Source organism: Elaeis guineensis, chromosome 10 (assembly GCF_000442705.2).
Source record: "Elaeis guineensis isolate ETL-2024a chromosome 10, EG11, whole genome shotgun sequence".
Taxonomy (NCBI): domain Eukaryota; kingdom Viridiplantae; phylum Streptophyta; class Magnoliopsida; order Arecales; family Arecaceae; genus Elaeis; species Elaeis guineensis.
In genome coordinates this window covers 15891261-15913356 of record NC_026002.2, presented here as the reverse complement: position 1 = coordinate 15913356, position 22096 = coordinate 15891261, and the positions used below count along the sequence as shown (strand labels likewise).

The window sequence follows — 22096 nt, the reverse complement described above, 5'->3', positions numbered from 1 at the left end:
AATGTTGTGAGACTTAGCCATGAATGCGGCGGAACTCAAGGCATCGTCCAGAACAAAAAAAAAAAAAAAAAAAAACAAAGACAATGTACTGAACGTGAAACGGAGAGGGAATCACATGTCGCCCATAATCCATGCCCAATTCAAGGACTGAAACTCTTAATTTAAGTAAGAGAAAAGAATCAGACGGTCGTTTCCCTGTAGGGAAACGCGTGGTCCCGACGAGATTTCCGAGAGGTAATAAAAGGCTTTTTCGAACTGGACCCAAAAAGCAAACACCGCTCCGATTACGTGTGATAAAGGTGAAACGGGAAAAAAAAAAACGATACGAAGATTAGAGGCTAGTGAAGGGGGCGAGGGTGAATTGTATGAAGCCAAATAGATTTATGGATGGATTCGTGTTAGAATTCTCAAAAGATTTCATACAAACGAATCCAGATCCTGCGTTCCGCCTTCACCCAGTCTCTTCCATCACCTTCTTATAACCACCGCTTGTAAACCGACACCACTCCATCTTGGTCTCCTACTCTCTCGCTCTCTAAAAATCCAAAAGCCTCGACGCTCCTCGATATTGTTCTGTTTCTCTCGCTATCTACTGGAAGGTTGAGGGGATTGGGGATATGAACTGGGGGAAAGAGGGGAAAGGGACGGATCTGGTGCTCCTCCGCCGCCGCCGCCGCCGGAAGTAGGGAGAGGGAGGAGGCCATGAAGGAAAGGAGGAGAAGGGAAGAGGCGGCGTGGAGGGGTCCATCCCGGGCGCTGCCCCCGTCCAGCGCCTCCTTCTCGTTTGCCCTCTTCGTTTTCCTCCGCTTCGCCCTCTTCGCCGCCGTCGCCTTCTCCACCTTCCGCCTTTTTGGAGGTACTCCCAGCTCCATCCAATGTAGATTCGAGAAATTTAGGAAATGGAAACCAAATAAAGTATGGGACTTTTTTTTTGGAATCCGTAAATTATTGTCTTCAAGAATTAATGGTTCTTTATGGTGAACTGATTGCAACCTGTGGTGCTGTGTGTCATTTATTTCTCTATAAAGTTTTAGATGGATCTAGATCCATTTCCTTTTCTTTTTTTTTTTTTGCTTTGGATAATCTAAAATTTAAAATTTTGAGAATAGTTCCAATGCTCGAATTAGATTTAGATTTAAATTTTGGCAGTTCTTCCCCCACAATTTGATTTCAAAATACAATTTTTTCCTTGAAAAATCTCAAATTTGACCCTTCTTTCCTTTTCTGTGAATTCTGTAACGAGTCGAGCTACTTATGAAGTTCTTAATGGCAAATCTTGCTCTGGATTCCGACAGTCTCATTCCGCCCGGTGCTGATCTCCACGTGGCCGTCCCCCGCCATGAACGCCGTCTCCGGCGAGCTCCCTCTTCCCCGGCGAGACCCCGCTGCCACCCTCCCTTCCCTCCAGATCCAAGAAGCCATCTCCTTCCCCGACCAAGTCCTCCTCTTCCTCAAATCCCCCTCCTCGCTCCCCATTTCCGACCTCCTCTGCCTCTACTACCCTTCCTCCCCCGCCGGCGGCGGCGGCCGCCCCGACCTCCGCCTCCCCCCAATCTCTTCATCCTCTCCCGATCCCCTCCTCGTCCGCTGCCCCCTCGCCCCCGGCGGCTTCTCCATCTCCCTCTCCACCTCCCTCGACCTCCCTCCCGTCCGCCCGCGCCCCTGGGACCACCTCGCCTACGCCGCCGTCTTCGATCCCCGAGACAATTCCACCATTGTCTTCGCCAAAGGCCTCAACCTCCGCCCCGCCCGCCTCTCTGACCCCTCCCGCTATGAGTGTATCTTTGGGTGGAACTTCTTCAAGCCCAGGTACCTCCTCACCTCCGCCGCCCTCTCCGCCGCTCAGGAGATAATTCGCTGCAAGACCCCGCTCAGCGTCGTCCTCCGCCTCCGCCACCGCCGCCGATCCAACCATGACCCCCCATTGGTCTCTGTCAAGTCCAAGGGCCGTGGCAGCATCACCCTCCCCTCGGTCGCCCGCCCCGATACCATCTTGTCCCGCCGACGCCGGAGAAAGAAGGAGCTTTCTATGTGTGTGTGCACAATGGTCCGGAACCAAGCTCGATTCCTCCGAGAATGGATCGTTTACCACTCACGAATTGGGGTTCAGAGGTGGTTCATCTATGACAACAACAGCGATGACGGCATCGAGCAGGTGATTGAATCAATGGCATCCTCTTCGAATTACAATGTGACGCGCCACCCATGGCCCTGGATCAAGACACAGGAGGCAGGATTCGCGCATTGCGCACTCCGTGCCCGTGATCATTGTGAATGGGTTGGATTCATCGATGTTGATGAATTCTTGCACCTTCCGACCGATGTCATGCTGCATGATGTGCTCCGGAATTACTCACGCAAGCCACGGGTCGGGGAGCTACGGACTGCTTGCCATAGCTTTGGACCTTCAGGGAGGAAGACGATACCGCAGGAGGGTGTAATTGTGGGGTACACTTGCAGGATGAACACCCCTGAGCGGCATAAGTCAATTGTTCGTCCGGAGGCACTGAATCCTTCTTTGATCAATGTTGTGCATCATTTCCATTTGAAAGATGGGATGAGGTATGTGAACATGGATAGGGGAGTCATGGTGATCAACCACTACAAGTATCAGGCATGGGAGGTGTTCAAGGAGAAGTTCTACAGGAGGGTGGCGACCTATGTCGCCGATTGGCAGGATGAGGAGAATGTTGGTTCCAAGGACCGGGCACCTGGATTGGGGACAAAGGCTGTGGAGCCTTCGGATTGGCCGAGCCGGTTTTGCGAGGTTGATGACACTGGGCTTAGGGATTGGGTGTTGAGGGCTTTTGGTGATCCCAACACTGGCGTTCTTCCATGGTAGCCGGGAGAGGAGCTGTATTTGGTTCGATTCGATTCATCACATCAGTGCAGAGAATGTAGAATTCGAAAAGAAACACGAGAGAGCAGAGGACTTGGGTAAATTGTTGAAGATTGATTACTTTTAATTCTTTTTCTTTTTCTTTTTGGTGTCATTTATGTTTCTCTTATTTCACAACTTCTGTAACTATAGATGAGAGGCAAATCATTCTTTTGTAGATAGAGACATGATACAGTCCCTTATAACATTGGAGTTGGAAGGGATTGACTGATGGAGGACTTGGGTTTTGTTATTTCTTTTCACTAGTTTTGATCATATCTTTTCTCTGTTTTTGTTATTTTAAGGTTTAAATTGATCCGTGGCTAGCTTATAGACATCAAATATTAGCTTCTTTGATAAAGATCAAAGATGTTATCCTGCACTTCTTTTTGGTTTACCAACTTGGTCTCAAAGGACCTTTCCATTCAAAGGAGTTGGACTTCTTTTGTCCAGTGTAACTGTCAATAATCTTTCAGATAAGGATGCTATACCTTCCTTCATGTGCTCTTTGAAGAATCTGGGGCTTTAGAATTATTTAAGGAAAAAGAAAGCAAGAAAGAACCATCCAATCTTTCTTAGGTGAAAGTTACGGAGCATTGTTTTCCTCTAAGCAATATTCCATTCTGGAAAACTAACCTTATCAGCCTCCATTTTTTCTTCCTTTCTCTTTTCACCTTTACCTTTAGTTTTAAGTTGACAGTATCAAGAGAATACTTAGCTGGCTCTATGCATTTATCAAACCACACCATCATTTTACTTATGCTTGGTGCCTCTGTCTACAAAACATCTAATAGGATTCATGATTGACTCCCATATAAAAGCAAATCCAGAAAGCTCTTAATGGACCCACAGTTAAGAAGGCTCTTTGGAGGATAAACTGCAGAATTAAGCCTGACTAGGACTTTTCCAATGTGTGGACTTCGATAGTTAGTTTATCACTCTCTTGTTTCTACCTTTTCTATATATATTAATTTTTTTTTATCATTCTTATGTTATTGAAGGGTCTTGAGATCCCTACAATGCTGGATTTTAATGCTTGTGATTGATTAGTTTATAACTTTTGGCATGTGCTTGTTGGGCCTATATTCTTCCTCAAATCTTATGCAATTTCTTACTTTAGCTCCTTCCAAAGTAGCATGATACCATAACCTTGTCCTGCTTTTAGGGTCTGATCCATCTATTTTACTAAAAGGAGATGTTTATTAGGGTCTAAGGCTGAAACATGCCAAATCAAGAGGATTAAACAAACTATAAAAGATGAAGTTGTCCCCATGGTTCTTAATGCAGCCTGTCCTTTGTTATTATCATATGGTGACAGAGTGGGGTGCAAGCAAATGATCAGAGGCTGAGTAAGCCAGGCCATTCTCTAGCCTGGCTTGAATTATGATTGAGCTGGGCTTGAACGCTAGCTGAATAAAATTTGAGCCAAGCTGAGCTTAGCTTATTTAGTTTCAAGCCAAACTTGAGCTGGTCAAGAAAATCTACTTTAATTTCATCAAAAGAAAAAGGAGGAATCTACTTTAAGCAACTGGTGAGAGTATGAGGTCCTCCAAGGTTTCAAAAACATAATTCAAGGTAATCTCCATCTTCAGAACTTAATCAGACAGCTTGCTTTATCTTCTTAATATTCAAACAGAACATGTTAGCATGATTAGATGTAAACTAGATCTATGTAAATTATAATTAGAATAATACAATAACAGACTGTTATATTTATATTTTGATCTAAATTAGACTAAAGATGAGCAGCAAATCTCAAGCTTGGCTTGCTTATATTTTGATTGCAGATGTTAATACTACTCGATAGAGCGAGTTCCCGTCGAGCTATACTTTTGGGCCAAATATATCTTGCTCATAAATGACTTTCTCTAATGGTAACCCTACTGATGGAGGGCATGGAAGAAAACAAGGGCATGTTTGATTCATGGCCGGAGTCGAAATAGATTAGAATAGAAAATAGAATGGTCATATCCCTCGACTCCTTTAGATCGTGGCCAAAATCAAAATGGTATTTGGGACATGTTTAGTTGGAGAGAGAGTTCGACTCTGGATCGGGAGTGGATTTGAATAACTCATATGCTAGTTGTTTGGATTTGGAGGAAGTCGTATTTTCATTCTGATTTAAGTAGGAATCGAAATATTCTAATCTCGTAAAATGTAATTTCTATTCTCTCCGATTATTCAAATTTCATTATGATTCTAATTCTAATTTTGATAATGAGCCAAACACGTTCAAGGACTATGGTCATTCTGATATCTATTCCAATCGTGAAACAAATGCACCCTTAAATAGAGTAGAAATTAGAGTTTAGAGGCTTGGGGTCCATTCTTCTCCCCGAACCAAACGGCCGGCGTTCCAAAACATTTTTATGATGTAGTTGCCATCAAGACTTAGGTGTGACAATGGTGGGCCGGCCAGCGATGGGTGGCAGCGTGGGGATACTGCCATGACTTTGAGGTAGCGTGAGGGGAAAGGCTATCGACGAAAACGGAGAAAACAACTTATCTAAGCTGTAGCATCTGTCGTGTTTATGAGCGGCCTACAACTTGCATTATTTTTTGAGAATTTTTGACGATGTTGGAAGGTTCCGTATGAACAAAATGACTTTTAACCAATCCGGCAGTCCTAATGATCTCTCCACGCAAGTCTTTTTTTTTTTTTCTCTCTTAAGAAACTTCTTTCATGTCACTGTCGCCTTTGGGTGTTTTCTTTTTTTTTTTTGATGAAACGGGAGGGAGCCATTTGACATTGTTACATTAAGCATGCCACGGTTAGGTTGGAATTGCCATCATTGATAGAAACTTTGTTGAGTTTGTATGATTATTTCTCTATAAAGTTGGATGTCAATGGAACCTTATTTGAGTGCTTTGAGGAAAAAAAAAAATCTGAAGGATTACTCATTCTTCATGGTTTGATGAGCTTGTCAATGTAAAATAATGACCATGATTTAAAATCATGGACTTTGTAATCGTCAAAGTTTCCGTCTATGAAGTCAGTTATCTTAAATTTTTAATCAAAATCTAATACTTCCCCACTATACAATAAGAATTTTTTATATAGATAATCATGATAAATTGTTTTTGGCAAAATTAGTACTAGTGGAAGCAGGATTACAATTAATGTCTTGCTTATTGCAATAATCTTGACATGATACCATCTATGATTTTTTTTTTTTTTTCTCTCTCTTTAGTACAAATTTGTTCAGTATGCCCATCGTTATTAGTAGCAATATTAGTGTTATAATTCCACATTTAGATCCGTAACTGTTCCTTCTGGTGGCACAATGCAGTGGAACTAACATTTGAAACAAGAATGGGGCTTTCCCTACTGATCCTGCTTTTGCCAGGGACTGGGTTTACTTACAAGTAACTCACCTTAGGATGTCTTGGGACCATTATTTGTATCTTTCTCCATGGGCCTTAACCTGAAAGACTCCACCATGTAGGGCCGCCTGAAAAGCTGACACGACATTAAGACAAACAGGAGAGAGAATCTATAGGCACCAACGGCTATTAGAAGCACCGGACCCAACATAAGATCGGTCTTGTGCTAAACCATATTGCTAGGAACACCATCTTTCAAAATTTTGTTACATGGGAGATATGCGACAAAAGATCGAGGAAATGGTGAATCAATGGAGCAATGCAAGATCAGATCAAAGAGGCAATAATGCCTAATACTAGGAGTTTATGGAATGCAAGATATAAGGTGAGCCACTTAGTCATGCTTCTTCTCTACCTAGTAATATGATTCAGAGTAGATGGAGGATTTCCTTGAACTTAATCATGCAAATCATGAATTGGTGGCTTTTTCATCGCAGGTATGGTCCACCGCAAGCTGCAATTGTTGTATGATTAACTCTCAATCAAACACCAACCCTGTACGAATCGATGAGGAATATCCAAGCAAAACAACTTTTTTGCAAGAAAGGAGAGCCAATGAGCTATGTTTTTACTTGAAATGAGCTTGGTTGGCCAATGGCATACTTTACGTACTCAAATCTGCATGATGGTTGTTCAAGCTGTAGACACTCATAATTAAATGCTGATATGCACGGATAAGGCCACTGCTCATGGAATGTGGGGTTGTTGGCAGTGTGCCAAGTAAATGGCCCATGAGGTCTCTGCTCAAAGGACATCCATGTGCTACCATTTTATCTCATACTTACAGCTCCATAGATGATGGCTAAAAAGCCAGTGCATCGCATGAAACATTTCAGGCATATGAATGTAATTTACATCACCTCCAACGATGCCCGAACATTTGGTACATGGTTTAGAGGCTGAAATGACCAAGGTCCTCTTACATGGCAAAAAGAGCTAATAAGTGATCCATTTTTACATCAAAGGCTATCTTTTACTTGAAGACGCACCTCATGAAAGTACTGATGAGGTTAGATTTGGAGCCACTCCGACCAAATTTTTGATTCGAGATCATCCAAGCCAATCCAACTTAAACTAGATGGGGTTGAGTTGGATTAGAGTTTGAAGTGACAAATTGAACTCGGGTGGCAAAAACAGCCAAATGTTATACATGTCTAAGACATAGGAGAGATAAATAGATGAGATCTTGGTGAGTAATTCTGTAGTGCTGAAGGCCCCATCAAAAATGTCTTCTTGCCATCACATGAACGTCTGCTTGCCATCACATGAACATCACATCACAAGTATAGAAGAGAATCTGGGAACAATCAAATTTGGAGTTTGCCGGTTGATAAGCAGCAATGTCTTTATCAACTATCTTTGAGTTACATCCATCAAGAACGAAATATTTCTTATGTAATCAAATAGAAATATCTCCTCATTGGCAACCATCTGATACAGAAACATAGACTTGAAAATTTGTGGCTCATGGCTAAAAGACCTTGTGTTGTGTAGGATCATAATGCCTTACATAGCCGATCATAGATGCTGCTTAAAAATATGATGATACGAGATTTACCAAATATGATGGAGCCATGGTAGCTAAAAGGTTATGGACGAGAAGCATGGTGAATTTAGGGCAAAGAGAATGTCTCTCTAGTTATTTTATAACATAAGGACATTGTGGGACCCATGACAATGCTATAGGCCAAACCAAACAAATCATTTTCCTTGGATTCTGTTTGCTGCTAACTAGATCTATATTTTCGCATAATATTATCATGCTACTTGCATTTAATTGCCATGAGATAATCATCATATATCCTAAACATGCTTCCTTTAATCCACACCATAGAACAAATGTTAAAAGCAATATTGCATTTTCGCGAGTATAGAGAGAATATTTGGGTATAAAATCAAAATTTTCAAACAGCAATGCTTCAATATACCTTATTTTTCAAGAAAACCAAACTCATTCTAACAAAAATCTATATAGATTTCACTATAGACTTATTTGGTTTGCGAGAAGAGAAAGTGAAAAGTATAGTCTATAGAAAAATGAAGAAATTTTTATTATTTGATTGAAATTTTTAGAGCAGAGAAAATGTAAAATAGTATTTTTCACATAGATAAAATTTTTAAATTTTATTAGAAAAAAAATTAATATGATTTTAGTTTTTTCATGAGCAAAAAATTGAGATATTTTTATTTTCAAAAATATTTTTTAAAAATATATATATATAATTAGATAAAAATATTTTTTTATTTAAAATATAATTAATAATTTTTATAATTTAAAAAAAAAAATAAATGTACAATCAAATATAAGATATTTTAAAATATATTATTTTTTAATGATAAACCAAATATATCAAATTATTTTGTAGGCATCATATTTTTATTAATTAATTTTAGTGAAAAAAATATTCTAATCAAAAAAAATATTTTTCATGAACCAAACAGAACCTAGGTGTGAGATTTCTCAAAAATCAAACATCCATGTATGTCATCGGAAGTGCTTTTTGAGCTTAAAACGGTGTTTTTATCTCCTCCAAAAGTAATCTGAATTGGGACACTCCCCACTCGGAAGGGATGCTTGTTGCTAATCCCTTTTCCGTCACAAGGTACCTCTTTGCCTTCATTTGGGAAAACCCAGCAACTTTTGAAAAAAAAAAGCCTTCATTTGGGAAAAACCCTGCAACTTTTGGAGGAAGGGGCAAAAAAAAAAAAAAAAAAAAAAGGAACAGCAGCCATCTCCTTGGTCCCCAACCCAAACTCCACTCGCACTCTCTGCATTTCTCAACCACGAAACCCAATATTATTACCAAAACAAACGTAAACCCGATATTATATTCCATCGATCAAGAACCATACAAAACTCTAATCTCCTTCGTCTCCGTCATCTCGAAATGCTTTCTCCCGGGCTTCGAGAGTTCCAAGAAAACCTCACCGCCCACCTCACCCCTTGGCACCGCTCGTTCCAGTTCTGGATCCGCGCCGCCGACATCTACACCACCTACAAGGTCTCTCTCTTTCTCTATGTGTCTGTGTGCGTATGGCTTTCTCCGTCCGTCGTTGCTGTGTGAGCGAAAGCTGGGATCTTTGAACGTTTTTTTGGGTCGCTGGGGTTTCCCAGGTTTGCCAGTTTCGGGCGGGATTCGTGAAGGATGCGGAGAAGAGGGAAGCAATGTGGGAGAGGCAGCACGAGCTCGCTGCGGATAAGATGTATTCCCTCTGCTCCGACCTCGGTGGGCTCTTTCTCAAGGTAGTCTATTAAAGAGTGGGTTTTTTTTAGTGGGATTGGATTAAAGTCGGGTGTTTTATTTTCTTTGTATCGATGTTCTGGGTGGACTTTGGTAATGTTCTTATGCTTTTAGTTGAAGGTTTTTGGATTTGTTTTCTAGTTTTCAGTTCTTTAATATGTTATCTTATGATTGCTTGATGTTGCCTAATGAGAATAATGAAAGAAATAACGACTTTTGAGAGGTAGATTTGTTTTTCTTTTTTGATAATTTGTGTAGGTAACGGATGATAGTGAAAATAAATCTATCTAGGGATTGCTTACCTTTTGTTGTATCATCAATAAGTTTTTTCTTCATCTTATCTTTTCTATCTCTGTTTGGTATTTCTACTATTTCATAATGAACGATGACTATAATTTTGGAACATATTTTCATGATTTTCATCAATCTCTCTCTTTCTCTAATAAATTTGGGGAGAATTTCATTTAAAATCTGACTCAAAAGAATGCTCCTTGAGATGTAATTCTTCTTTACCTAGCTTTGTTTTTTCTGCAAAAGTGATAAAAATACTTCTCTTTGAAAATTCAGTTTCCAGGTAGTAAATACTGTGCTGAAAAGCTGTATGTGGCCACATATGCGGAGTTGGCTCTTGGATCGGACTGTACAGGCCAATTGAGATTACTTTATGTGCTAGGCCCCATATGCCGGGGTGGCTGCATATGTGAATGCATTTGCACCCCTATACTCCATATGTGCCTGCATACCTGAAGTACTATATGCTTTGTCACTTTTGTTTATGAAATACATACGTCAAAGTCTAAACTTTGGTCTAGACCTGCATTTTGTCACTTTTGTTTGTGAAGTATGTTTTTCAAAGTTGAAACTTTGTCATAGATTTCTAATATTTGTTTTTGCAACATATTGGTTACTCTTTGTTGCAAGTTTGAGCATGGTCTATATTTCATAGGATAGTATTATCATTTTTATTATGTTAATGTGTGATGTTATGTTGGAAGTTTGAATATGCACTAAAAAATCTCAAATAAGTTAGAATATGCATACTTACTTGCTTATTTTATTGCTGAATTTTCTGATTTTATTTCTATTTTTTAACTATTTATATATTTTATTATTTGAAATATTTTTTTAAAAAAACATGAATTGCATATGAAACCATATATGCACCGGGCCACCGGCAGACTGCATATCACATAAATCCTTGTTCAATTGAGTTTTCAATTTAATTTCCTGCAATACAGAATGCCACAAAAGAGGTATTTATGATGAAATATTCCTTTTTCCCATATAGCTACTTTTCCATGCAGATTTTATGATTTTAACTTTTCTGCATTCCAGGTCTACTTCAAATTGTTATTTCTCATCTTTATGAAACTGATATTTAGAGTATGTTTTCGTTGTTACAAGTATGCTTCTTTGTGTGAAAGCAATTTCTCTAGCAATCAATGTTCAACAATATGGGATTTTCATCAGGCTGCTCAAATTCTGGGGAAACCTGATTTGGCCCCAGCTGCTTGGGTAAGAAGACTAGTTACTTTATGTGACAAGGCTCCTGTAACCCCATTTGAAGTGGTCTGCAGTATATTGGAGAAGGAGTTGGGGCAGACTTTTACCAAAATGTTTGAAAGCTTTGATGCTGAGCCCATTGGATCTGCTTCAATTGCACAGGTTCCTTTTTAACATTTCACAAAACTCTTAAAATTTGAAGAAGCTTAATAATTATGGTCATACAGTCATCCTTTTTGCTCCAATTTTGCTACATGCAATTTTCTTTCTGTAATTTCCTTTTGCATACTTTTAATTACACCTCGATTAGCTGGCAGTCCACTTTTTCTGAGTTATGTCTAAATCCTAGTATATATCATCAAATTAGTAATGAATTGACATTTTATTGAATATGTTGAGAAGCTAACTAAATATTATGACGACTAGAAGCAGAGTACAATAACTAAAAATATTGCAATCAGCATCCTTAAGTAGGAGTGAAATATTAGGAGGTCAAACAAAGGAAAAAAGAAGGTAAAAGGCCAAAATTGAAAGGCGATAAGGAGAAAGGATAAGCCTCAGAATGTTGAGTTTGTTTCTCAAGACATAAGACAAGTATTGCATTCAACACTGCTTCCACCATTTGTTACATGTTATTTTCAGAATATCCTTTTGGTTTCCATCATTTCTTACCACATGTCTCAAATTTTGATATTGCCATTTGTTCCGATCTGCTAAAATTTCAAATGATTCAGATTTTCAGTTGCAGCTGGACTTTTGATTATCTTTGCCAAATTTGCTTCTGAAACAAATTCTGTTTAAGTTTAATTTAAACACTTCATGGAGTTTCTTAGGACTTAAGAATCATTCAAAAATAAAGTATGTAGACTTGTTTGTTGTTTAAGTGTAGCATTTGGTCAAGTTCAGTGAAATTCAGTCAGGTCAAGTAGTCCTGAAACCAAACTCGTTGATTTTATATGAGCCTAAATCCAACTTGTTAACCTAATTGAGTCTCAACAAAGAAAAGAAAAAAAAGCAAAACGAAAGCAGGTTCCTGTTTGCAGCTGTAGCCTCCTAAGTTTTATGGCTAGCTATGCTTAACTGTAGTTGAGGTGGTGGTGACAGGTTTTACCTGTAAAAATGTGCTTGTTCTTCTTGGGCAGTTGCAACAGCTGCAGCTGTACTTTCCCAGCATTTATGGCAACCTGCATTTGGATGTAGTGGAGGAAGCAGTGGTGGAAGATATGGATCTAAGGGCTTTAACATGCAAATAGGGTTGAATTTTGGGGTAGATGGGTGCGTGTGGTTGGGTGGAGTTCTTTTTTTCCTTTTTTTTTTTTTGTGGTTGGGGTTTTGGTGGGGGGGGGGGAGTGGGGTTGGGCCAAGTGAGCGAACAATGGGATATACAGCTTTAGAGTGAGTTAGATCCTTCTGGTGTTGGGAAGCTCTATGGAAAGGGGAAGGTGTGAGAGAGGAGCATGGGATACACAGCTCTTAGACTGCCTAAGCTTTCTTTCTTGCTTGCTCTTATCGTTCTTAAGCAATGGACTATTCGGCCAATTGTAGTTAAACATGATTTGGGCAGGTAAACCAAGATTGTCAGTTTTATAGCTGTGAACCATCTGTTATTTGCTTGTTAACAGAGTATGGGCTATTTTTATTTCTTTTGAAAGGTCATGCCCCCACTTTTATTTTGGCCAATATCATTTTCCAAAACAAACTAGTGGATCATTTTCACTTTTCCTTAAAATTTTAATTGCAATAAAAAAGAAAACCTGGTCACATTCAACTACATCTCTTTAAAATTCTTCTTATTTATTCTCTAATTTTTTCTTTATCATATGTATGTTTTCTGAATCTTGATTTCACCAGTCAACATAGTTCATATATCGAAATGTTATTTTGGTTTCCTTTATCTGTAATTTTAGGTTCATCGGGCAAGACTGAGATGTGAAAAGACTGATGTTGCTGTTAAGGTAAGGATTAGTTTAAATATTTCTTTTCTTTAAATATTTGATGCATGTGTACTTCATTAACTTCTATGAAGATTTCTAGGTGCAACATCCTGGAGTTCAACAGCTGATGATGATTGATATCCACAATGTGCAAGCATTTGTCTTGTTTTTGCAAAAGACAGACATCAAATTTGATCTATTTTCTCTCACCAAAGAGGTCGAGAAGCAGGTGTTTACTGTTCCTTTACTGCATTTCAACTGTGTATTTCTTATGCTAAGAACTTCTATCTGCATATCAATCAATTTCTGTCATTATATCTGACTAATAAAAAGAACTGCTGATCGGTTTATCATTATGTTGGCGTTTATATTTTGAAATGCTACATACTTGCAATATTTTAGATCATATCATTACATCTTTAAATTGTTTTTGGAGAACATGTAATATGAGTTATGGATCAAGCAATTGCTGACTCATAAGATACGCTTCCTTTTTCTGTAGTTATATTGGACCTAGGGAATCCAGGCATGACTAGTTTGTGTCCAGACCAAACCAAAGGTCTAAAGCCTCAATGTGTGGGATCATGACACTACTAGCAGTATAGTCTAAATTTTCTATAGTGCTATTTTTATTGATGCTAAATCCTACTCCTGGCTTGTGTGTATTTAGTGCTTGGTAGCTGGGGTCTTTTAAATGACACATTGTACTCATTTAGAATATTTGCAGCTGTCATATTATGCTGACACTTGACATGCATCTGCGCACATGAGTTTGTAAGAAATAACGAAGAACTGCAACTAAGACATTAAGATAGTCTTTTAATCACAGACCTATTTCAATTGCCTTGTTGTAATTTGCAGCCATGTTTTTTTAACTATATAAACATAGTTCTCAACTAATCTAAATAAATTTTGGATTACAAGTCTTTCTCTAAGTCTCATGTTAAAAACTAGATGCAGACATGCAACCATGTTAACAGACTAACAACAGATTGTAATGGTTGAACGACTGCAGGGAAAACCACGGATAATTGCACACATACTGATGTAGATGGATGTGAAAACATGGTTGTGGCTGTAAGAACTGGAAACAACGAATACATTGAATAGTTGTCCTTAGGATCAGGGGTCAGACTCATAGTTCAAGAAGATTTGATGTGTAGGCACACATAGGCTGTTAATGTGACTATTACTTCCCTAATTAAAGGAACATTTGCTTGGGTAACTTTATGATGTTTAAAGGTATTGGTAGTTACCGAATTGTCAATTCATTGCATAGTGTTTTTGAACATGTGCAGTTACATTTTTCTAGTATTTCATTCCACCATATTCCTTATGTAGCATTGTTGATAGAAGATCGAGTATCTTGGACATTTTAATTTAATAGTTATTTGATCTAATTCTACTGAATTTGCTTGCTGCTCTTAGCCATTGTTTCTCATTTTTTTGGCCTTTATCTGCTTTCAAAGGTTGGATATGAATTTGATTTTCTGCGAGAAGCCGAGGCCATGGAAAGAATCCGACATTCATTTCATGCTAACAACAAAAAGGTTCCTGTTTTGGTGCCACATGTAATTCGTGACATGGTGACCAGGTATGATGCATGAAATATAGATGCTTCTTATGATTTGTGCACATCTAGGTCACTTTAAATGACAGTACGGCACCTTTTGGAGATCTTTCTCGTGATTTGTGCACATAATGAGATTGCAACATTAGATCCTAATCAACATTCAGCAAAGAAACTAAGTACATTCAGCGAAGAAACTAACACTTGTCTCCTGTAACTCATGTTTTTTTACCCTTTTTTAAATTTTTTAAAAATCTTTCTGTTGTAAAGAAATTGAAGTTTGGGCACTGTCTTTGTTAGGGATTAATGCCTTATATAACTTCTTTCTATATGCTCCTTAAAACTTGTGATAAGATGTGCTTTGGTAGATATAATGAAGAAGTCATTGGTAGTTTGGAGCTTGTGCAGAAGTGTCAAGGTGAATTTTGGGCAAAAGAGAATGTCCTCATCATGATCTCTCTAATTTTACCATTTAGATATCCTGAGACCTTCTTGGCAACCTAAGTGGAGGAATCTGGCCAATGCTATAAATGACAGTAATATCATTTCAGTATTCATAGAGGATTACACATTTACACTAAACTTCAGATGTTGCTGCACAACTTCTTTCCTTCATTGCTCCTTATCGCTCCTCAGTGGCTACTCTAGCTGATTCAAATATTGTCAATTAGTTTCCTGTTGTATCTGGAGCTGTATAACTTATCCAACTCAAACATATAAACTTGCATTCTGAAATATCAAGGTACAACTGTGGTGCATGACTGAGATGAGATAAATTGAGCATGATGTGATTAGCACATAAGCATCATAGTGGGGTTACTCATTCTTACAATTTTAAAGCATAAGTAAAAGGTCTTAGGTTTCTCTTGCCATGCTGTTTAGATTTCTTGAGATCTCAGTTATAAGCCTAGGTCTACCCTATAAACTACTGTAACATCATTTTGCTATCAGGAGAGGTTTGTACCAAGCTCCAGCTGTTGCCATTTAATTTTTTCTCCAGTTGCTTCTTATCCCTAATGCAATGCTACTCCTGCCATTTGGAATATTGTCAATTTTATTTCCTGTGGATCTGGAGCTGTTAGTTATGCCAACTCATACATTACAAACTTAATGACTGATGACTGATGTACAACTATAGTGCAGTAATGCAGTGAGATAAACCGAGCATCAGACTATTTGCCCATATACGTCTGGGTTGGCTTGTTGCTGTTCCATTTTTAATATGCAAGTAAAATGTCTTAAGAGATTACCTTTCATATCCTAACTCTAGTTAGATTTTTGGTTGGAAGCAGCAGCCTGCTCTTTTTCAAGTGATGCATGATGTTTTGAATTCCCTATGACACTAGTCAGTACAGAACAGCAGGATTATTGGTCTTATGAACTAGTTCTTTCTCCTTGTTTTTCTTTTATTCACATAAAGATAAGTCATTAGAGGTTCTATGTGCATGTAAATTCTGAGTAGCTGATTCATCCAATGAAAATCTATATCATGTATATTCAGTTGGAGGAAGTAGCCTGATCCTTCTTATCGAGCATGATTTTTGAATTCCCTTGAATACTAGTATATGATAGACAGCTTGGTTAGTGGTTTTATAGTCTAGTTTGCCCTCATTACTTAAATTTTATTTCATGTACAGATTCGTGATTATGGACTGAGTTCCTTTATGTTGGAGCACTTCCTATGTTCATAGAAATCTTTACTTTGCTAATGTCTATCTTATGTTTTCTTCCCACCTTATCCTATAGAGTCATGTTACAGAATTCTTCATGCTTAATTGCCACTATCTTGGTTCTGGTATGGCAGATTGGCAGTATCATTAAAGTTAATTTCTTGTGACATGCTCTTAGCCTACTTTTTTTAATTCTTGATGCCTGATTTATGGTGATCTTGTCATGTCACACATGAGGGCTCTTGCATTTTATCTGTATTTTAATATTATGATGCATTATTTAGGATGCATTAGTGAACATTATTTATTTATTCATTCACTGGTCTTTGCAGTTGATGATGGAGCATCATTTTATTTAAATTTCCAATGAATAACATTTCTAATGTTGCTTTGCTATATTAGGAATGTCGTAGTAATGGAGTTTATAAATGGAATCCCTATAATGAATCTTGGTGATGAAATAGCAAAAAGGGGCATAGATCCTCGTGGTAAGCTTGCAGCGGTGGCAAAGCAGTAAGCCCCTAGATCATCCTTGAGAGTATGATGCCTCATTTCCTTCAATTTTAAGTCTCTGGGCAAATGCATGACCTTACCTATGATTATACTTGTGCCCTTTCAAATAGTATTATTATCCGGTGAAAGTTGCAGGTGCCCAAGATTCAATATTCTTGTTTTCTAATTAATAATACATGAAAGCATATTACTACTGGGTAAATAGGGCACTCAATTTCTATATTTTCCAAATTATGCATGTCTATAATTCCAGATCTTTTTCTTTTTCTATGAACAACAATTATTACTAAAATATCTTGCTAATTGAGGTCCTATGATCCATTATTTAGTTACCTGTCAATTATAAATTGGTTGGGCTTCCTCTTCACTAAAACAAAACAGAGAGAGAAGAAACTGGTTGCGCTTATTCTTACAATTTCCTCTTTTTCAGTTTGTACATAACTTGATTGTGAAAATTTCTTTACATTCTTGTACAGACCATATTGATTAGTTCCGTAAGAATAATGCCCTGATTTCCTTCTCTGTGTTTGTGTTGATGCAGGAAAATCTTGAAAAATCTGACACTAGCATATGGTCAAATGATCTTGAGGGATGGTTTCTTCCATGCAGATCCACATCCAGGAAATATCCTTATCTGCAAGGACTCAGAGGCAAGTATGCTACTAATACTGTATTGAAAAAAATTGCACATCTAATCTCTCATTTCTTACTTGCAGTTGTCTCTTACGCTTTTACATCCAATAAATTTCCTTGCTGATGTCTGGACCTCAATGTATTTCTGAAAACTGTGTTGCCTTATTATTTTGTGTTAGGTTTCTTTACTCGATTATGGGCAAGTGAAGCAACTTCCTGATGACTTGAGGCTTGGATATGCAAATCTTGTTCTTGCACTTGCTGACAAAGACCCTTCAAGGGCTACACAGAGTTACAAGTACTGTACTTAATTCTCCTAGTTGCATGCAGGGAGATTCTAAGATGTTTATGCAACATCAAACACTAACTGCAAGTTGATTTTGTTATGTTTTCATAGTTTACATATATAAATTTATTATCCCGTGAGATATTATTAATTGCTGAATGAAATTCAATTTTCTTTTTATAACTGTGAGGCCTACTAGTTAACATCATTTTTTAGGGAGCTGGGAATAGAAACATTGAGTACATGTGCTGATGAAGAAAAGGAACTGTTTGAATTAGCTGTAAGAATGTTTGATACTAAACTTCCACCAGGAGTAACTATGATTTCACCATTTTGCGAAGGTTCTTCCTTAAATAAAGTCGCTGTCCAGGTGTGTGGTTATTTTCAGTGCTATCTACATTAACATTTTTTTTCAAAAAATTGCCATCCATTTATTTTTTTCTTCTTTTGTACTTCATTGATAATTTTTTTTTAAATTATCTTGATGTTATGGCTATGTAACAATATGTAGTGCGTATGATTTTCCTAAATTAAGACATAAATGCATCCTATGGACTGCTTTAAAAATAAATCCTTCTACTAATTTTAGAACAAAAGAGTGTTTCTTGTAGAAATACCATGTGTTATAATGCACAGTGTGAAATGTTTCTTACAAGTTAAAAGCAGCTTTTAGGAGAAACTAAGAAAATTTTGGCTTATCTTTGTTTGTAGCTACTGCTTTGTTTCTTAGAAATGAAATCAGCTTGTTTGTGAGTACATTCATTGGGTTGCTCACTGGGGTTGCAAGAGAATTAGCAGATCCAGATGTAGTCCAACTCATCATAACCCAATCGAAACCAAAAACTTGAACCTACTATTTGGTTTGATTCCCTAATCTAGATCCCATTGTTTAACTTGACTTGCAAAATGTTCGAAACTTGCATCCAACCCTTTAGAAACCAAATAGACTTCATACTGATCTATATTCTAAGATGGTAAGGTCCATATAATTCCAACTAGAACCAAGCTAAGCTGGAGTTGCCTTGATCCAAGATGTGTGAAGAGTTGGCTCTGTATCTGACTTGTAAATCCATTTCCATTTTGGGTCAGGTTTAGAACATGTTAGATTCGAAACTGCTACAAGCATTTATGGTCACCATCACTGCCCATAGGTATTATTTCATTTTCTTTCTCCCCCTCCTCGCTAAAAAGTGCCTCTGCAATAATTTGTTTACCTAACACCAAACATAAATGCTGCCTGGAAAGCCCTTTTGAAAAAGCAGGAGCAAAACATCTAGGCTTTGATTGGAAACAATAATCACAATGAGCCCATAAAATTGCGGTTTCACAAGTGGTTCTGACAGCAAAGAAGTCATAATAAATTTTCTTTTCTTCTTTATATTCTTTCTTTTTCTTGTCCTTCTTATCCTCTGTTTTTCTGCCTAATATTAATATCGGTAGGCTTCACAAACTATGGATTGGGATGGGGAGGTTGGATGCCCTACCGTATATATGTAGATTAGGGCCCTTGTAGTGTTTCAAATGGTCGTTACGGTACAGGCGGTCAAGGGACCATCCATATGTTGAGGCTTGATGCCTGTATATGCAGTTCATCTTCTTTAAGTATATAAAAATAAGTCTAACACATTAAGTACAATAAAAGACCACAATAATAATAATATATATTTTTGGATAAGTAATATCAACTAACAATTAGTTTACTAGTTGGTACTTACTAATAGCAATAGTTAAAACATGATTGAAACCCACATCCAACCTGACCATCAGTTTTGAACATGTTCTTTCTGCTGTGGTCCATGTGAGAGAGGGCCGCATATATGGTACTCTAATACTAGGCTAGCCATATATTCAGCTGTAGAATGCTAATTTAGTCACATATATGGCCATATAATGCTAATTTCGGTCCGTAAATGGTATGACCATATATATAATAACCATATACAGGCAATGAGGTGAGGTCAAGGGATGCATACGAAGCCTCATGCACTGCATTTTAGAACAATAGACCCTAGAGTTCCACTTGCCCTTCTTACACTGATAAGTTCTCAATCTCTGTAAAAAGCCCGCATTGTGATCTAAGTCCAATCATCTACAAGAAACACTGAAAAGACTTAGGCTGAGTTTGGTCTGAGCATAAGGATTGAATAGGCTTTATGCTGAAAAGCTTTTGAAAATGGGAATAATGAGGAATTAACTTTTCCAATCAAACATGGTCATTCATAAAATAATAATTTTAGCTGGTTAGTTATGGGTTTCTCCTATTTATGGCTACGTTGTTTATTCCAGGGTCCCTAATGTGTTCTGGCAAATTTTTGCTAATGCTAAGAAATGTTGACCCCACAAGAACTGGAATTAGCAATTCCAGATGGAACAACTTTCCCTCCCTGCTTCTTTTTTCTCAAAAAATTCTTGAGCAAAACAGTCTTGATGAAAGGACCCTTGGAACAGAACACAATGGCAATTTGACCCCTAAGATCAATATATGACTTGTAAAAGTCAAGTATATAAAAACAAAGATAACTATAAGTATTGATCATTGAATTAAAATTTGAGTTCCTTTGCTTCCTAGATTTCTTACCAAGCCTGCGCCACCCAGATGCCTGCCTGAACATTTTGCATCATTATTGAGTGTGGAGGACAAGATTGATATATAAAGTAATATCAGATGTTCCCATGATAATACTTATCATTGACTTTTTCCTTTTTTGAAATGAAGGATGGGCATAGCCTCTCAACAATACTTACTATTGTCTTACTACATCTTATTTGATTTCTTATGATCTTTTTTGTCTATCATTATTTCTTTTCATAATCTTTCGTTTTTGGGCTGTATTGGCCTCTAGGTGCCCACCTGGCACCTAGGTGCTAGGCTGCCCCCATGTCCACTTGTCTACCACTAGAGTCTTTTAAAACAAGAAATCTACCATAGACATTCAACGGTGGACCTATTATCCCATTTGACAGATATGATCTCAAATCCCATCAACTAGAAACTCATGTTCAGTTTATTTAAATTCAAAATGTTTTTGGTCATGATGACATAAACCCAAATCCAAAGTTGGATTAATGTGTGTGTCAGTGAGGGTGTGCGTGAGAAAGAGGCACTACAATCTTTTCTGGATGATTCAAAACCAAATTCTATCAATTAGAAACTCAAGTTTGCCTGTTTATATAGAGGATTCACATCAAATATTATGATGAACAACAATTAAAATGTCCATAGAGGATAATAGTGATCATGATTTAGTTTTGTTTTACTTCAAATCATTGTCATTTTCTAGGTAAAGTGAGTACATTGCTGTGGTTGACATGTGTAATGCCCCTCTAACCATTTTAGTCATTCTATGAGGTCCATTTAATGTGCATGTACCATCATTGGACAACCACCTAATGGTTGGTTCCTGCATTCTTATGATATAATTTTAGTTTGCAACCTTCGTGCCTTGTACATAAATGTGGGAGTTCTGATGTTACTTTATCTGTGGATTATAGAATTTTCCGGAGGAGCTTTTTTCCGTTCTAAAAACAATGCAGCTTTTAAGAGGACTTAGTGTAGGGCTGGGCATCAACTACTCCTGTGCAGAACAATGGAGACCCATTGCAGAAGAAGCTCTCTTCAGGGCTGGAAGACTAAAAGGTGTTTTGATTATCACGCAGCACTGTTGCTTCCAAAAATGGTTACATTTGCCCCTCTTTTTTTTTTTTTTTTTTTTTTTTTTTTTTTTGTATATACAAAATAGTTTCATTGCAAGGTCATAATTCATTATAAAAATTCCAGTTGCTCATGCATGTATATGTTATGTGCTCTACCATATTCGAGATGCCTGGTTTTCTGAATTCTCTTAGCCATGTACTGCTGATGGCAGATGTCTAATTCTTGCATGGCATGCCTCTAGGTTTAAGTTTGGTTTTCCTCGAATGCAGACTATGTAACCTTTTTTCCCCTCCATGAAATGTTTCAGTTGGCAAAGCACGGAGACGTGGCTTCTTGAGACAAATGTTTAGAAGAAAGAGGGAATATGACTGGTGTACAATTTAAAATTCAAAATATTGTATAAGAACGCTATCAAAATCTCCAAATTGACTATCTTCGGTCGGAGAGTATTTACTGCAGCGATTCATCTGTTGTATATGTGACGTTATATTAAAGTCTGGGGTGATTCATGAAAGTTCCTCTTGTATAATCTAAACTGAATTATTCTTCATAAATGTTATTACATCTGTTGCAGAGAATTTTCTTTTGGTTTCTATATGATTCTTTTTTTTTTTTCATGTCCAATGATCAACCTACTTTTGGTTATCTCAATTATGGTAGTATTTATGTTGTCGACAGTATAAACTGATGCAGATTACATGCTTAGTAGCATTTTTTTTTTCCCGATTAATATCTCAGATCATGATTCGCAATTCATTCTGGATTTTGGTTCACGGTAGTTTAGTATGGAACTGGAAAATTTGGTTTGAGTGGGAAATGCTCAAATAT

At 37.6% G+C, this 22096-nt stretch overlaps 2 protein-coding genes across 7 annotated transcripts; both read left to right on the top strand.

The window, feature by feature from the left end:
- The first annotated feature begins 254 nt into the window (after positions 1 to 254).
- LOC105053000 (glycosyltransferase family 92 protein Os08g0121900) lies at positions 255 to 3117 on the top strand. Its single transcript, XM_010933996.4, has 2 exons — positions 255 to 856; positions 1296 to 3117. Exons 1-2 carry the CDS (start codon positions 703 to 705, stop codon positions 2840 to 2842), a joined length of 1701 nt encoding a protein of 566 aa, XP_010932298.1. The 5' UTR covers positions 255 to 702; the 3' UTR covers positions 2843 to 3117.
- Positions 3118 to 8872: 5755 nt separating this feature from the next.
- On the top strand, positions 8873 to 21846 carry LOC105053001 (uncharacterized). 6 transcript variants are annotated; one of them, XM_073244077.1, is made up of 12 exons: positions 8910 to 9264; positions 9378 to 9506; positions 10909 to 11169; positions 12915 to 12962; positions 13042 to 13170; positions 14411 to 14535; positions 16584 to 16694; positions 17236 to 17344; positions 17507 to 17625; positions 17830 to 17983; positions 21106 to 21290; positions 21576 to 21846. In XM_073244077.1, exons 1-12 carry the CDS (start codon positions 9151 to 9153, stop codon positions 21616 to 21618), a joined length of 1527 nt encoding a protein of 508 aa, XP_073100178.1. In that variant the 5' UTR covers positions 8910 to 9150; the 3' UTR covers positions 21619 to 21846. The 6 variants fall into 6 exon arrangements, 5 of the variants coding, with proteins under 5 accessions (XP_073100181.1, XP_073100178.1, XP_019709009.2 ...); XM_019853450.3 differs by having other exon boundaries at positions 8945 to 9264; positions 10975 to 11169; XM_073244078.1 differs by having other exon boundaries at positions 8946 to 9264; positions 21106 to 21250.
- Positions 21847 to 22096: the final 250 nt, after the last annotated feature.

Bases quoted from the DNA above. Each gene is read 5' to 3' on its own strand.
- LOC105053000 (XM_010933996.4), top strand. From the start codon at position 703: ATGAAGGAAAGGAGGAGAAGGGAAGAGGCGGCGTGGAGGGGTCCATCC. The intron at 857-1,295 runs GTACTCCCAGCT...GGATTCCGACAG, and splicing joins CACCTTCCGCCTTTTTGGAG to TCTCATTCCGCCCGGTGCTG.
- LOC105053001 (XM_073244077.1), top strand. From the start codon at position 9,151: ATGCTTTCTCCCGGGCTTCGAGAGTTCCAAGAAAACCTCACCGCCCAC. The intron at 17,626-17,829 runs GTACTGTACTTA...ATCATTTTTTAG, and splicing joins AGGGCTACACAGAGTTACAA to GGAGCTGGGAATAGAAACAT. The intron at 17,984-21,105 runs GTGTGTGGTTAT...TGTGGATTATAG, and splicing joins TAAATAAAGTCGCTGTCCAG to AATTTTCCGGAGGAGCTTTT.